Here is a 15,805-nt window from a genome sequence, read left to right on the forward strand (position 1 = left end):
GAGTTCGAGTTTACATCTCATTTTGTGCAGGTGTTTTACAGTTTTCCTTTCAGTTCTAGTGCACTTCTTATCTCGTGTGCGAGAATGTCAAACACTTTATAGTATTATAACCCTCTATATGTGTATAATTATGTTTTTTCCTTTATTTTTTCTCTGTTTAATTGAATGTTTTTGCTGTCAAACTAGCATCTAACAGTTAAAGAAGGTCTCAATTTGAGGCGTGAAAGAATGGAATTCCTTCGAAGTATTTAGGTTGATGCATGACAGTTTAGTATTCAGGGATCCTTATTAGGGAACGCCTACAAATTTTTTTGTGTGGATATTTACTCCTATCCTGACAACGTGTGAAAGTATAACAGGAGTGGTATATTACAGAATCAGTTTTGGGGAAAATTCGCCTCTTTCGAGTTTGGTGGAGTCTGCTATGCCTTCTGGGGCTACACCTGTCCCATAAGTTTGATCACCACTTAGGGATCACAGCAGGTTTTTTGGCGCTGGAAATGTTTGAACAGATCTGATCTCTGGTATTCATGTCCATTTGGAATCTTTTGTAGCTGACTCAATAACCTGATATATAATTTCTTCTTGTACCTGGCACTCTATCTAGTGGACTTTTCATTTTGTAAAACAAAATGCATTCTCACCATGTCTGAGAGGGAGGACCTTCCAAACTAGTGCATGAAGAGGATCGTGAAAGTTGGCTATCTTGATATCAGTAAAGCACTTCAAACTGCAGAACAATCTATTCATTTAATGCTTGACTGACCGGAAGTGTCAGATGGGTTCTTGCGCCTATTCTTATTCATGTGTGCTCTTCCTTTATTGACTATCCTATTATAGAGTTATGGTTATCCCATTACTTGGTAGATATGTATTGCGATCCTTTTTAGAGATCAAACTGGGTTATACCAACTTATACAACGTTAGTTAGCCATTTCAGAAAGAAATCCTCCTCTATCTTTTCTCTGAGTCATCACATCTTTTGACATCTAATTCATTTTAGATTATGCCAGGAACTGCGAAGGGGACGGGTGCTTGTAGATGAAGAGAAGGAAAAAGGTACAGAGAAGCATAAAAATCTCCTCTCCTGTTCATCTCTGTAAGGTCTGTTACGTGCAACAACTATACTTCGTTAATTAAAAATGGTCAATATGTCTTACTTCACCTTATTGTTATTTTATGAATCACTTATGCACAGACACTCTGTTATCTGTAGATTGATCCGATCATCCTTTTCCTATGCCAACAGCCAGGTTTACTCATTTTTAACTGCTGCTGGGATTTTCAAGGAGTTCTAAAATGTTCATTTTCATCCGAGCACTATAACAATTGTTACTTCAATGCTGAACAGAAATATAATAACTGTTTTTTAGCGTTGGCTTGTGTTCTCCCCGTGAACATGGAAGGATTTCCCGTGTGATTTTAGAAATATACTATGAAACCATTTTCATCTTTTTAGTAATGCAGGGACGATTGCTATATGATAGTTGACTCTGCTCGCACCTCTTCTCCTTGTGTTAGAAAATCAATCGCTCTGCAATAACACTGAAAGCACACACTGTAATTGGTGAGGCAAAAAGCAGGTTGAGGGGATGAGGAATCATGATGAGCTCCATATTTTTGCTTAAAAAAGAAGATCTAAAGCTCCATCCATTAGGCATCTAAACGTTCACCACAACTGGCAGCGGGGACAGTCTTAGACCCTCTTCTCCCTCTTTTAATTAGTTGCTTGGAAGTCTACAGAACAATCAGGAAACCACTGTGAATGATCTGTTTCTCCTGCACAAGTTGTGGATCTAGATAGCAATCGAGGGTTCATTACCACGTTTGGAATCGACGAAGAGTGCATCGGCAGGTATTTGACAGCGATCCAATTGCCATCTTTCCATCCATGCCTGAAGGCCTGGAACTTCATTCGGGACAGTATGGTGAGGGAAGACATGTCAATATGAGGTTCAACTTCCAGGGCTAGTTCACGTTGTGGGCATGGAGGATACATATTTCCAGTCCTTTTGAAAGCAACTTCAATACCTCGTCTGCATTGCTCAATTTCCTCTTTTATTTTCTTCTGTGAATAGACAATATTGGCATGCAGGGTGAGCTATAATTTCTGGAATTAATGGCGGGGCCAGTATGAAAAAAACATCAGGATAAACTAGAAATCCATAAAGATAATAATAATAATAAAAAAAACCTGACGATGAGAAATATGTATTTCTATGAAATAAGTCTTAACTACTTGAGAGAGTATAATGAAAAGAAATTAAAAATTAGATTCAAATGTAAAGTTTCGAAAGCTCATGTGTGACATTATCCCCCTTTCATTTACGAGCCCGTGTTGGCTGTGACCTTTGAAGGCAGAGGTTCCTAATTAGGCTGTCCAAGTGCGCATCATCCTCGTAGATATCGTGAGGACATTCAAGGACACTTCTTGAAATAAAATAAGAAAGAAGAAAAAAATACTGGGGATTTTTTTCTTCTTCTTTATTTTATATATTTAAATTCTTTTGATATATTAATATTAAAAATAATTTTTTTAAATAAAAAATATTATTTTAATATATTTCCAAATAAAAAATATTTAAAAAATAACCATTACTAGGGCTCTCAAATATACTCTTTACTTTTTTAAGTCAGAAGATATTCTGCATCAAAACTATATTTATTTATTTATTCAATTAAATAAATTACTTATAAGAATTTCATTTCTCCTCCTGCACATGGACTGACATGAAGTTTTAGTTTTGGTCAAGAATTAACATAATTCCTAATTATCGAACGGAAAGATTAATGGTTCAGAAGGATGAGAGTTTCTAAAAAGAAAAGAAAAAAAACACTGAATTCAGAAAATATTTTTATATATTTCTTCCCTGAATATTTATCTAACTGACGAATTTTTATGTGAGATTTTATAAAAAAATAAAACAGGAAGATGACTTCAGCTAACATGAAGGAAACATGCATGACTTTCTACTGCAGGGTAATTTTTATTTGAACAATAATTAATTTGAAACCAATTTTTATTTAATTTTTGAATGGATAAAATAAATATTTACGAGAAATCAATCTATTCAAATCTTGAAATAAAAGGTGTAATTTCTGAGTCGAAATCCCTCTTTTGTTCGTTTTCTAGCTTGATAAAAGCTTGTCTTTTTTACTAGTAGCACAAGATTTTAATAATTTAAATTAAAAGAAGTATTTCTTGAATAAAAATATCTTACGTTATTAATTTTTTTATTATGAAAAAATATTTTTTTATTTTAATTTGAAGAATAATTTTCAAAATTAATGAAATATGATTCAGAATCTAAGAAGAAGATGACACAAATGTTTTAAATGTAGGATCTTTTCCTTCATTGCATGTTAGGGAATCGGGAACGAGCTGGGCCATGGCAACATTGTCTTAGGCCTAAAATCACAAGGTCAAGTATCGAGCCCAAAATTGCATGTTTATTTTCCTCCTATATCATTTCTAGCCAATCAAAATCAACCAAACACGTAATAAAAATAAGGTATGTTGCCGTTGGAAACACGCCAAAAACCCCCATCCATATATATTAATATGAGCGTAAAAAACACAACGGCTGAGCTCTCTCCATAAACAAGGAAAGAAAGTCAAAATTATCGAAGAAAATTCGAGAAGAAGAGGCCTTGGAATCAACCCTCACCCAATGGCATACGTTGAACGAGGTAAGCGCTCTCAGTCGTTATCGCGATCTTCGTCCATCTACGATATTGTAAATCCTTTTTTAGTCTTTAAGATCTCAGGGTTTTATCTATCCAGTTCTAATTGTGAATTCATCAATATTGATAGCGGGGTTTTTGGTTTGTGATTTTTGTTTGATTGAGTCATTTTGGGAATTAGGATTCTTCTTTTTCAAGTCAACGCTTAGATTGATTTGGAGAAGGATTAATTGTGCCTAAAATAATGAATTGATGCATAACAGATTGACATAAATCATGCTTTGAGATTATTTAATTAGATTGTCTGTTCTGTTGTTGTTAATTTCATTAATGGCGCGGAGTTTGATCACCGTTAGAAGGTCATGCCATAATCTGGTGTTTGGGCTTATAAGATGCACCAACTTATGGTCCTTCACGAGTTAGGCGGGAGTTTAAACCATCTTAAGGTGGAAGGTAATACATGTTTCAGTGAAATTGATGGGATAATAAACCCAAGGAAGATGATGCCATCAGTGTTTTCTCCTGCACACGCAATCTGTTTACTGATATCATTAATTCTTGATCGCTAAACATTAGTCTGTCGGGAGTCTTGTTGTGGTTTTTTTTCAAACTCTTCTTCATTTAAAAATATATCAAAATAATATTTTTTATTTTTTAAAAATTATTTTTGTTTGGTATCAGCATATCAAAATAATATAAAAATATCAAAAAATATTAATTTGAAACAAAAAATTAAAAAAAATTAAAGTTTTTCAAAAGCATTTTTATTACACAAAAACAAAATCATTTTTTATTTTTCTGGGGACTGTTTCTAGCTTTTTTTGATGCTGGAAACTTTAAGCGAACGTCATTCTGCCTTTCCGTTATTAGTTTCATTGTTGATGGTCTTCTTTTTAAGCGTAGTGTATCATTTGGAAGTTGATGATGTCCTGGGCTCTCTATAAACTTTTTTCTCATGGTTCTTTTATGGTGTTGTTCGGCGTATATCATATGTGAACATTGGATTATGAAATTAATTGCTTGTAAAACGCACTTTAACCACGTGGCCCGTAATGCAACTGGGTGGCATCATTAAGTGAAAAGAGTGATACCAAGATGAAGCTGTGGCTGACTCATTGCATGGCTAGTGTGGGCAATATATACATTTCTTAATTTTGGTGTGAATTTTAAAGGAAGAAAAAAACATGTTAAGGATTGAATTTGTGGAAGCTTTTCGTCCCTGATTATTAACAGCAATGTGGTTGTGTCCTTGTTGTCAGGTGTATTGAAATCCAAGCGATCCATATGGCGACTGAGAACAATAACTGATTTCTTCTGGGCTATTGTGAATCTCATAGGCGTGTTCTTTTCTACTATGTTCTCGGTAATTCAGTGATTTTCCATTGTTGCTTTGTCATAACATGTCTGTTTTGGTACTTGTCTTCTACCTCTAGAGACTGATCTTCTCAATTTCTTTTATGTCTTAGATGGAAAAGACAGATACTTATAAAAAAGGATCTGGTTCTAGCAAGAAATGGGATGGTGGCCCAGGAGGTCCTGGTAGTGGACCATATGGTGGTCGCCCACGTGGCCCACCCCGTGGACTGGACAATGTTAGAGGGATTGACCATAGTGAGTTAATTTTGCTTGTTTATTTATTTTTGGATATTCATGTGTTCGTTTTTCAACCCTTTGTTGAACACAATTTTGATATCCTTAACTTCCAGGTTCCTTGCCTGCCTGTGGCTCCTGCTGTGGCTAAAGTGTTGAGGTACCTGTTGTTTATTTACAGTTGGAAATATATAGTAATTTGTGTTAACAGAACTTCTAAGAACGTTTTTATATATTGTAATTCTTGAATTTTACAGTTGTTACTGCGTGAGCTTTATGCAAACAATTTGTAAGAAGCTATTGTGATATTTCAGAGTCTCTAAATATGAAGCAGTGACTTTGTTCTTCGGAGTCCACATCCTTCCCGCATAGAGTAGATGATGGTCTACGTTGTCTACCAAATCTTCTTCCAATGGTCATGAATGGTTTAGCCCTTACGGTTCATCCAAACCCCCGTGCTGGCATGTAAGGTAGAATGGGGACTCTGGTTTTGAGTTTGAATTTGAAAATACAGAATTAGCTTATGGCGACTTTTCATAAATAAAAGCAATCAATTCAGAACTACATGAGCAAATTAGGAAGAAATTACTGTGTCCAGGAAATGCATTTTAATCTATGAGGGAAAACGTAGCTTGTCCTGGAAATGCTTTCATTTTATTACGAGAGAGTAACAGATGGTTTTTCGTTGTTTGTGACGAGAGGCTTTAATTCCATGCACAACAGCCCTTCTGTGATTTCTGTCGTAAATAGTGGAACCTTATGTATTTATTTTTCTGGATACCCATCCGTTTCACCATTTTAGTTGCTCAGCATTCACACTATCCATTTAGTAGTCGTACATAACTGTCACGTGGCGTTAAATTTTCATTTTCAGAAATTATATCCTGGGTCTTTCCGAAGAGAAAGTCATGCCAGTTGCTTCACGGTTACTTCAAGCTATCTTGTTTGAAATCGATGTCACTTGACTTCATGATTTCAAGGGTGCACATGAAATAGCATATGATTGTAGATAGTATACAGCAATTTTAAGACCAGATGCGACTGCGATTAAATTAACTTTTAATCCTTCGGGATATGTGGAATGATCAGCAGAAGGACTCCCTCCAGACTCTTAATCCTACACCCTTGCCAGCAGAAGTTTGTAATAATAAAATCTATCCCTCTCGTCCGCCCGTTCATGCATTTCCTTGCATTTAGTAATTTCACCGTGGCTGTACATGTAAAATGACATCTATGGCGTTGCCGAAAAACCTTACTACCAAAGACATTTTTTCTTTATAGATTTGTTCCGGGTAGTTCCTGCTATTTCATATTTTAATAAACAGTAAAAAAACCAAGGTAAACAAATATTAAATTGTCGGGGCAGGAGAGAGTCTCTTTTTCTCTTTTTATACAGCTAAATTACAAATATTCCCTTGGAGCTAAATAAATCAAATCATGGAATCAAGGATATTATGGTCTTTCTGCCACTTTCTTTTGGTTAATTGTTGGTTTGATAAAGAATAATAATATCATTTAATATTTAATTAATATTTTTTTAATTAAAAAAGTTATTGCCTGAGAGGACCCATGAGTTATATAATTAAATAAAAGGTATTATTATAAATTTAATGGAGTTTATTTCAGATCACGGAGATTATGGATTTGATGAGTTAATTTTAGTTAATTCAAATTGATGTAATGGGTCATCACCTTAATATTATTTAAAAAATTAATTATTATTAAAATATTTTTAAAATTAAATTATACTTTTATTATTTATCCTAATTTTTTTAACTCTAACAATCATACCAGAGAACTGATACAATGAATTACATTTAATAATATCAATAGAGAATTTTGTAGATCTTATTATTTGTCTGCATGTAAAAAATTTTTAGTCCGGCAGCAGCGCATCTCATGGACTCTACTTCTATATATATCATTGCTTTGTTTTAGGGATAGCTCTCCATGCATCAGCTAGCGCAGCATATTCATAGAAACAAAGAAAAAGCAAATTCAATGAGACAGCATCACCATGCATGCCTCCCTGAACTAAAAAAAAAAAAAATCCCCAAAAGATACTCAATGATCACCAGGTTCAACCAGAAGATCAGTCCCCAAAAGATACTTAATGATCACCAGGTTCAACCAGAAGATCAGCTTCGGAACTACTTGCTTTTGATATATATAATAGATTTCACACCTGGAGATATAATTAGTCTGCAAGAAATGATAGCATTACAAAGAGTAATACAACTAAAATAAAAATAAAAATACACTACTATTGCCTTGCCTTAGCGAAGATATAGCAAACAATATTAATGACAAAATTGATATGTGGCAAACCCTAATGAGGCCTGTTCCAGTGACATGATCAGCATGAACAGGGTGTTCTCGATAAGATTCATCACTGAATATGTATTAATTTATTGCTTGATTTCATTTAAACTTTAAAATATGCAGGTTTTCAACCATCAGACATGTGTGCGTCATTTCATCTTTTAATAAAACCCTCCACAGCATAGAGACCACCACGTAGTGGCATTAAATATACCAAGAAGAGGCAAAACACAAAATTTTATACTGGCAATAATCCACTCATCTGTAAGAAAAATGAGAAGCAGCTTCAGGTCAATCAGCAGAAGACTGAAAAACAGAATAAATGCAAGGATCATGCTAGTTCTACAAGTCTAAATTAAGTCAAAATGAGGCAATGGGTGCGTGTCAGTTAATGGAAAGAGCAAAAATGAATCCTTTGGACAATCAACGCGCCATTCTCAAACCATGAGAAGTCAATACGGGAGCTGTCACTTATTGCCCATTCTAAATTTGGGATGATCCTTGAAAGCGGCACTTGCCCCCTTTTTTATATATATAGATAACCTTCCATATTGTAATTAATGGCTGCCCTACGAGCTAGGCTTTTTTTCCGTAATAATAATTAATGGTTAAAAACTCGTAAAAGAAACCGAGGGAGAACCTATGAAATATGCATGTATAGCTCGGAGAGAAGGAGCTAGCCTTGAAGTCTCTTTAACCATTTTTATTTGAAAAATAATAGATGGAGACAGAAAGAGTACAAAACATTGCATCTACATTCGAAGAAACAATCCCGGAAGCGTTTATCAGATCTGAGCATGAGCAACCTGCAATCACCACCGTTCATGGGGTCAACCTTGATGTCCCCGTCATCGATGTAAGCGACCCGGATGAGGAAAAGATCACCCGTTTGATCGCTGATGCTAGCCGGGAGTGGGGCATGTTCCAAATTGTGAACCATGGCATACCGAGTGAGGTCATTAGCAAGTTTCAGAGTGTGGGTAGAGCCTTTTTTGAGCTCCCACAAGCAGAGAAGGAACTCTATGCCAAGCCACCAGGGGCTAAGTCTATTGAAGGATATGGAACCTTTCTTCAAAAAGAAGTAGAGGGCAAGAAAGGTTGGGTTGATCATTTATTCCACAGGATATGGCCTCCTCCTGCCATTAATAACCGGTTCTGGCCAAAAAATCCACCTCTATACAGGTTTGAAGCTTTTTGTTAATTTCTCTTACAATTTTTTTTCTTAATTCCGTTCACCATTTTATCTATTTTTTAGAATAATTACATTTCACCATTTTTTACAAAGTCGGTAACGTACAAAATCGGAAGGGTTTAAAAATGAGCAAGCATCCTACCATAATAAAGTCTAACTATTCATGGAATGAGAAGAAAATTTGCAAAGATAAGACGTGTTAGTTTCTCTCGTTTCAAAAATTGTTTTAGCATTGTGTTAGTTTTCTCTCGTTTCAAAAATTGTTTTAGCATTAATTGGCAAATCGACATGACGGCATCTTTCTCTGTATGTGTAGAATTTTAAGAAACAATTTAGGATTATATATATTCATAATGTAGTTTTTGTTCTTGAATGTAAGGAGGAGGATTAATGCATTCACGTGATATTCAATGTAATTAGACTTCTGTGCAAGTTCATTTAAAACTAACAATTTTGATTCTAAACAAAGGATTACTGCATTCACGTGATATTCAATGTAATTAGACTTCTGTGCAAGTTCATTTAAAACTAACAATTTTGATTCTAAACAAAGGAGAAAGTTGGTGCTGGCAAGAATATCAATAGAAACATTGCAATGTTAATTTGTTTCGCGGGTGTCATGTTTTCGTTGCAGGGAAGCCAACGAGGAATACGTAAAGTATCTGCACGGGGTTGTAGACAAACTCTTCAAGAGCCTGTCGTTAGACTTAGGGCTTGAAGAGCACGAACTCAAAGAAGCTGTGGGCGGAGATGAGCTGACATACCTTCTCAAAATAAACTACTATCCACCTTGCCCACGTCCTGATCTAGCTCTTGGGGTGGTGGCTCACACTGACATGTGCTCCATAACAATTCTTCTTCCCAATGATATTCAGGGCCTCCAGGCCTGCAGAGATGGACAGTGGTATTGTGTCAAGTACATACCACATGCATTAGTCATCCACATCGGCGACCAGATTGAGGTGCCTCTCTCCCCAAACTAAATGCTCTGAGTGCTTGCTAATTACTATATCTGCTAACAATTCCCTTTCCTTTTACAGATTTTGAGCAATGGGAAGTATAAGAGTGTGTTCCACAGAACCACAGTAACTAAAGATAAGACAAGAATGTCATGGCCTGTGTTCTTGGAGCCTCCATCTGACCTCGCTGTAGGCCCTCATCCAAAGCTCGTTAATGAAAAGAATCCCCCCAAGTACAAGACCAGGAATTACGGTGATTATTGCTATTGTAAGCTCAACAAGATTCCACAATAGGTGAACTCAGGAGGAGGATACGAGTGTCGTTTTCTATATTTCTTGTGTTAGCGTAATTGTGTTGCAAGGAGAATCTACCCCTTTAATGACTTTAACAGAAAATTCCTGTTAACATGCGAACATAATATGAAATCTGCCGAATATTTTTACTTTGTGTTAGCGTAATTGTGATACATCTTTGTTTTAGACTTTCAAAGAAATTCATAAATTTATTGCCGATCCTTTTGAATTTAGTTTAGACATCTTTGTTTTAGACTTTCAAAGAAATTTCTAACCTAATAGTTTCAGCTTCTAAACCTAATAATTTAAATTGTTAGGTAAAATCTTAATATATGATTTATATTATTTTCTAATATATCCCTAAAATAAAAACCCTTTAGACTTAAAACTTACACAGGTTTACTTGATTTTATGCTTAATTTTTATCAAATAAATAAAAATGATGAGATTCGAACTCATGATCGTTTGATCATCAAGACTCTAATACCATGCCAAGTAACTAATTCAATCCAATAGTTTAAACCTTTAGGTTAAAATGGTTCTTGGATAGGGGTTAAGATAATTCTTTGACAATGTATCACAACCTTAATTACCAAGCGGTCAAGAGTTCAAATCTCACCATCATTATTTATTGATAAAAATTAAGCACAAGATAATGTGAACCTATACAAATTTCAAGCCCAAAAGACTTTCATTTGAGGGGATTAGTTAAAGAATAATATAAATTATATCCTAAAATCTCACCTAACAGTTTAAGCTCTCAGGTTTATATGATTCTCTTAGAGAATAATATCTTAAGTTATTGAGTTGAGATGATTCTTTTAGAGAATAATATAAATCATATTTTGGGACATCACTTAACAGTTTAAACTATTAGGTTGATATGATTTTTTGATATGATATCAGAACCTTGATGACCTAGTGGTTACGAGTTCGAATCTCTTCATCCCTATTTATTTTGTAAAAATTAAGTATAAATTAATATGGATTTGTACAAGTTTTAAGCCCAAATGTTTTCACTTGAAGGGATATGTTAGAGAATAATATAAATTATATCCTAGGATCTCATCTAACAATTTAAGTTATTGGATTGAGATGATTCTTTGACATAATATAATAGAGACAATCAACCTCTCTTTATTTATTGAATTAGTTTAGATATCTTTCATTTTGAATGTGTAACTATATATTCACTCTCATTTTGAATTTATAAGAACTCCCTTTCAAAACTTAGCTTAGCTGACATTATTTTTTAAATTCTTCTTATTTGGTCTATATATACTTTAATATTCAGGTTAATTCGGGTTGATCTGGGTTGACACATGAAACCCGGGACTCAATCCCTTAACAGGATTAATCCTTGGATCGGGTTTGATAACTATGATTTAGAGGTTATCTGATAGTTTTTTTTTGTCAACTCTGTTTGTTTTTATGTTTCAAAAATATTTTTAACAAATTAATTTTTTTTCTTTTAAATTAATTTTTTTAATATTTTCATACTTTTAAATTAATATTTCTTTAATATTTTCATATCATTTTAATACATAAATATAAAAATTAAACTTTTAAAATAAAAATATATTATTTTAATAAATTTTTAAATAAAAAATATTTTAAAAAATAAACTACAACTATATTTCCATACAACAATAGACCTTTATTAAGCAAGAGTCAAATTTCTACATCATGTCAAAATTAATATACAGTAAGACAGCATCCAAAAGAGAGATTTAAAAGTAAGCTGACATTGCTATTTGTATCCCCTAGTCCAAACAGGTACGGAGTATATGAGGATCCCCAAGCCAAATGAGATAGCTATTGTCATCAGGGCATATGCATAAGCTCTCCAGTTTTTCTGGCTTTCTTCCATGGCATTGTACTCGGCAATGAAGGTAGAAACAGTACCTAGACAACCCAAAAATCCGAACTGCATGCCTGTTGAAATAGTATCACAGGTTTTGGTATGCACCTGCATCGCCCAACCATCAAAATTTTCAAAAAACACACAATTTATGAAGTTGTATTCTTACTAAAACTTACTCGAGCTAAATAAGGATGGTATCATCACTGGGGTTAAAACAATTAAGGAAAATAAGAATTTAGAGCGGAAATAAACAAAGCGTGATTCACGCCTGCCCTGAAAGTTGAGACTGTGGTACTAGACCTCCATAATGTAGAAATAGAATTAGCCAGGGCTATAATAATAATAATAATAATAATAAATGACTTGCGAAGGCATAGCACATGCAAGTAGGAGGGGAAACTAAGTTTGGTTGGGAGAGCAATAAAATCATACCGCTTTCTTCACAGTAGTCAGTGCTGCTGTGATACAAGCTGCGGACACATTGGCAATAAGGGTTCCGAATGGAACCCATTTCAGAGAACCCGCCTTCCCTAACCCACGCCCATTGAGCCGTGCTAAGAACCACCTGATCCACACCCCTGGGGGTGCAACTATGCAAGCCAGCCATAGCTGAACCCTACCACTGTCGGGGACCTCGTGGTTATACTCTTTCTTGAGCATTGCCAAGCTCACGCTCCATAAAAGGCCTAATATTACCACCAATACCATCAGGACTCGTATATGACGATAGCGGTTGTCCACCCTCCAACTGGCTAAGCATGCACTTCTGTTTGACCTTCCGAGAAATGACTTGAAACATTTGGCTGTACCAATACCCAATTTTATGGCGTATGCTGCAAGGAATAACCCTGCAAAGATACACAAGGAAAAATTAGCCGTTTACCTTCTAATGATCAGGCACAGACAATGTTTGTCTGCCATTAAAATTTTAACAGTCACATACACGAGCAATAGTTGAGTTTCTATACGCCGCTTAACCTACGCCTTACCTTTGAGAGAGCCACATTACCTATGAGAAAGCCAACAAAAGAAACCACCCAATGACCATCAACGCTGAGTTCAAGCATTTTCTGATTCCAACCACTGAAAGTTGCAAGACTTCCTAAGTAACCAGTGGTTAATCCAATAGCCAAATATTCAGACACTCTGGATATATCTCCTCTGAAAACAACACCCCACCATCCCATCAAGAACGAACCAACCTAGAAGAGCACACATTACTCATAAGTTAATAAACTTCGTTTTTCGAAGTTGAAAGAACAGAGTCCTCAAAGTATTATTGAAACATTATAATTTATTAATCCATGCATCTTGAAGGTGACAGACAAGTTGTGGTATTCTTACTGAGTGCCAGTTACCACAAGAACAAGCTCTAATTCTGGATCATTCTAATGCAGTGGAGTTTCACCACAGAAACCCCAAAATTCAAATTACATGACAGTTGAATCTATCAAACTCTAATAACTCTACTTTTCCAAACAATATCAAGAACCTCTTAGATTCAATTAATCCAGTAATATGGGAATACCAGGGTCGTTTTTAGAATTGGAATCATCCTGTTTAAGTTCCATGATGAGCAATGAGTAATGACATTTTTATACCATAACAAAATCAACCAGTTATATTTTTGTTAATCTTATTTCAGGAAACTCTTGATCCAACCAAATCAAAACCTCATGAATCCTTATGAAACCAAAGTACGCATTACAAGGAACCAATTGAATGAAAAGCCTCCTAAAAGCTACGAAGATATTCTTTGGCGAAAAATGTTGCTTTTCTGTTCAAAACAAGCTAGATAGCTTATGGATAGAATGATCTCTACTTTAAACATAAAAATGATGAGATGCAAGATCTGTGTGTTATCTAAGTGAGTGAGTGTGAGAGAGAGACCATATTGAAAGGTAGTTCAAGATATAGCGGGCAGTTGTCACTTATCACCACAGCAACAGCAGGGAGCAAGAGTTTCTGTAGCATGTACCTTGTTAAAACCTGCAAATTATGCCATGCCAGAACATTAGTATTTTTTTCATATTAATCCGCATGCAACCCTTAAAGTGCCCCCTTCCCCAACTATGAGCAAATTTTCTTTTTGGTTGTGCACTCCGATCAAGCACAATAATTAATGCCTACATCAATCACCAAAAAACAAGGCAAATGGAAGAAATGGAAGCAACATGATAATCGATTTGAAAGAGAACCTAAATGCAGCATTGCTTTATAGGTTATGGGGCTGCCGCAACGTTTTTCATATAAAACCAATTCAGGATGATGGAATTATGTATTAAACGTTAAAATCGATTCAGATTATTTATGGAACAACCGAAATCAGATTAGAACTCTTCTGCAAACTCCACAAATAGAGTAGAGCAAGATGATCCTTGCGTGCAAGAATATTAGTAACTAATGGAAGAACATGACTGCCGGATGCCTTTTTCAAGGAATAGATTACACTCTGTTGTTAGATTAGCAAAAGATACAGCAGTTGTAAAAATCACTCACCTCAACGAGTCCTCTTCTGACCAATATAGACTGTTTTAAGTAAATGAAATTAGCAAAAGCATAAGAAAGGTATTATAAAGTTTTCTTACTATCAATTTACGGAATCAAAATCCTTTTTTGGGTTATCTGCAAAGAAAGGCATAATAAAGTTTTCTTAGATGCATCACAAATTTCATCCAGCTAGTTTCCAAAGCAATACTTCCTAGGATTAATCATCCCCCTTGAAAGATACCCACTCCTTATAGTGATGACTAGAGAGCACCACTTTCCAAAACCACTTATGTCAAGCAAAGGACATGTTCTCATGTTCTTGATCTAGCGTACTATGTAACAATTTCCATGAGGCTATACGACTTCAATTTCAGATTCTATTCTTTTCAAGTGGTCATGTGAGCGTTGAAAACTATAAGCGATGGTAATAATGGAGTTATAGAAGAAATTTCATTAGCTTCCATAAAAATACCATTGGCCTTCTAAGATTTTAGGGGGTCAGTGTTTCTAGCACCAGAATGCTAGCAGGGAATGCAGAAGCAAGTATTCTTGACAAAACTGCCAAAAAAAACCCAACAAAAGTAACACATAAGAAAACAGGTGAAAAGCACCAGAATCCAACTTTACAGGATAAAAAAATCGCTGGAGTTAGGTTACCTTTTCTAGTGCCATTTTAAAGTTTCAGAAAGTAAAAAGAAAAGGTTGTGCATATTACCCCAAGAATTCCAAAAACTGCCAGATACACAAGACAGGACATATACTCGAGTAATGGTGGCAACGCAAATGCTTTCTCTCTGTCCTGGATTTAGCAGCAAGAAATAGAATTATCAGATAAACAAACATGGACAGGTACTGGAAGTTTGATCATGTATCATTTGACAAACAGTCGCTAAAGATAGAAACCTATTCATGAGGCAATAAACCAAACAAATCCTGTCAACAATAATGAAATTCATGCAAATGATCAAATGAATTCTCACTTCTTGTTTTTCCTCGGAGCAGACCAACACATCAATCGATATAGGAGATAAGATTTCTCCTGGCAAAAGTGACACTGGGGATCTAGTATTCAAGGCTGTGGAATCGTGAGTCCGGGACCCATGGGATCGTAATAAAATGTCCTCTGAAATGGGAACCGCCATTTCATTTTCTAATCCCTTGTCAATGGATAACCTGATGCTGCCACTACCAGTCTCTGATACATTTTCACTTTCAGTATCATCATCTACCTCGAATGATAAGCTGCGTGGTAAACTTAAAGAGCGTTGAGTCACTGGAGAGCCCACACTGCTTGTCTGGCAAAATGAACCACTCAGATCGGGTTCCGCCTCAATAGTTTCATGATCCATGACTCCAACTCCAAGTTGCAAGAATTCGTTCCAGTACAATAACTACAAGATTGGCATAAAC

General features: G+C 35.3%; 3 protein-coding genes and 1 long non-coding RNA gene across 5 annotated transcripts; 3 read left to right on the forward strand and 1 right to left on the reverse strand.

Annotated features, from left to right (window-relative positions):
* The first annotated feature begins 781 nt into the window (after window positions 1-781).
* On the forward strand, window positions 782-1,481 carry LOC105116979 (uncharacterized). The gene is made up of 2 exons (XR_840649.1): window positions 782-1,145; window positions 1,254-1,481. It is a non-coding gene; the product is annotated as an uncharacterized LOC105116979 (long non-coding RNA).
* A 2,074-nt stretch (window positions 1,482-3,555) lies between these two features.
* Window positions 3,556-5,859, forward strand: LOC105116981 (selenoprotein K-like). 2 transcript variants are annotated; one of them, XM_011014506.1, is made up of 5 exons: window positions 3,556-3,690; window positions 4,944-5,047; window positions 5,151-5,295; window positions 5,391-5,434; window positions 5,589-5,859. In XM_011014506.1, exons 1-4 carry the CDS (start codon window positions 3,672-3,674, stop codon window positions 5,423-5,425), a joined length of 303 nt encoding a protein of 100 aa, XP_011012808.1. In that variant the 5' UTR covers window positions 3,556-3,671; the 3' UTR covers window positions 5,426-5,434; window positions 5,589-5,859. The 2 variants fall into 2 exon arrangements, with proteins under 2 accessions (XP_011012808.1, XP_011012807.1); XM_011014505.1 differs by having other exon boundaries at window positions 3,558-3,690; window positions 5,391-5,630.
* Window positions 5,860-8,263: 2,404 nt separating this feature from the next.
* On the forward strand, window positions 8,264-10,190 carry LOC105116982 (flavonol synthase/flavanone 3-hydroxylase-like). Its single transcript, XM_011014507.1, has 3 exons — window positions 8,264-8,778; window positions 9,423-9,750; window positions 9,829-10,190. Exons 1-3 carry the CDS (start codon window positions 8,318-8,320, stop codon window positions 10,039-10,041), a joined length of 1,002 nt encoding a protein of 333 aa, XP_011012809.1. The 5' UTR covers window positions 8,264-8,317; the 3' UTR covers window positions 10,042-10,190.
* A 1,494-nt stretch (window positions 10,191-11,684) lies between these two features.
* On the reverse strand, window positions 11,685-15,805 carry LOC105116983 (UPF0695 membrane protein C977.11/PB8B6.06c-like). The gene is made up of 6 exons (XM_011014509.1): window positions 15,376-15,805; window positions 15,111-15,194; window positions 13,796-13,894; window positions 12,915-13,107; window positions 12,338-12,753; window positions 11,685-12,010 (listed from the first exon to the last, which is right to left on the reverse strand). The coding sequence occupies exons 1-6, from the start codon at window positions 15,742-15,744 to the stop codon at window positions 11,792-11,794; spliced, it is 1,380 nt and encodes a 459-aa protein (XP_011012811.1). The 5' UTR covers window positions 15,745-15,805; the 3' UTR covers window positions 11,685-11,791.

This window comes from Populus euphratica, unplaced genomic scaffold (assembly GCF_000495115.2).
Source record: "Populus euphratica unplaced genomic scaffold, PopEup_1.0 scaffold1143.1, whole genome shotgun sequence".
Taxonomy (NCBI): Eukaryota; Viridiplantae; Streptophyta; class Magnoliopsida; order Malpighiales; family Salicaceae; genus Populus; species Populus euphratica.

Bases quoted from the DNA above. Each gene is read 5' to 3' on its own strand.
- LOC105116981 (XM_011014506.1), top strand. The intron at 5,048-5,150 runs GTAATTCAGTGA...TTTATGTCTTAG, and splicing joins TCTTTTCTACTATGTTCTCG to ATGGAAAAGACAGATACTTA. The intron at 5,296-5,390 runs GTGAGTTAATTT...CTTAACTTCCAG, and splicing joins TGTTAGAGGGATTGACCATA to GTTCCTTGCCTGCCTGTGGC.
- LOC105116982 (XM_011014507.1), top strand. From the start codon at position 8,318: ATGGAGACAGAAAGAGTACAAAACATTGCATCTACATTCGAAGAAACA. The intron at 8,779-9,422 runs GTTTGAAGCTTT...TTTTCGTTGCAG, and splicing joins AAAAATCCACCTCTATACAG to GGAAGCCAACGAGGAATACG. The intron at 9,751-9,828 runs GTGCCTCTCTCC...TTCCTTTTACAG, and splicing joins ACATCGGCGACCAGATTGAG to ATTTTGAGCAATGGGAAGTA.
- LOC105116983 (XM_011014509.1), bottom strand. From the start codon at position 15,744: ATGGATCATGAAACTATTGAGGCGGAACCCGATCTGAGTGGTTCATTT. The intron at 13,108-13,795 runs GTCTCTCTCTCA...GTGCTCTTCTAG, and splicing joins TTGAACTACCTTTCAATATG to GTTGGTTCGTTCTTGATGGG. The intron at 12,011-12,337 runs GTATGATTTTAT...TGGGCGATGCAG, and splicing joins TGACTACTGTGAAGAAAGCG to GTGCATACCAAAACCTGTGA.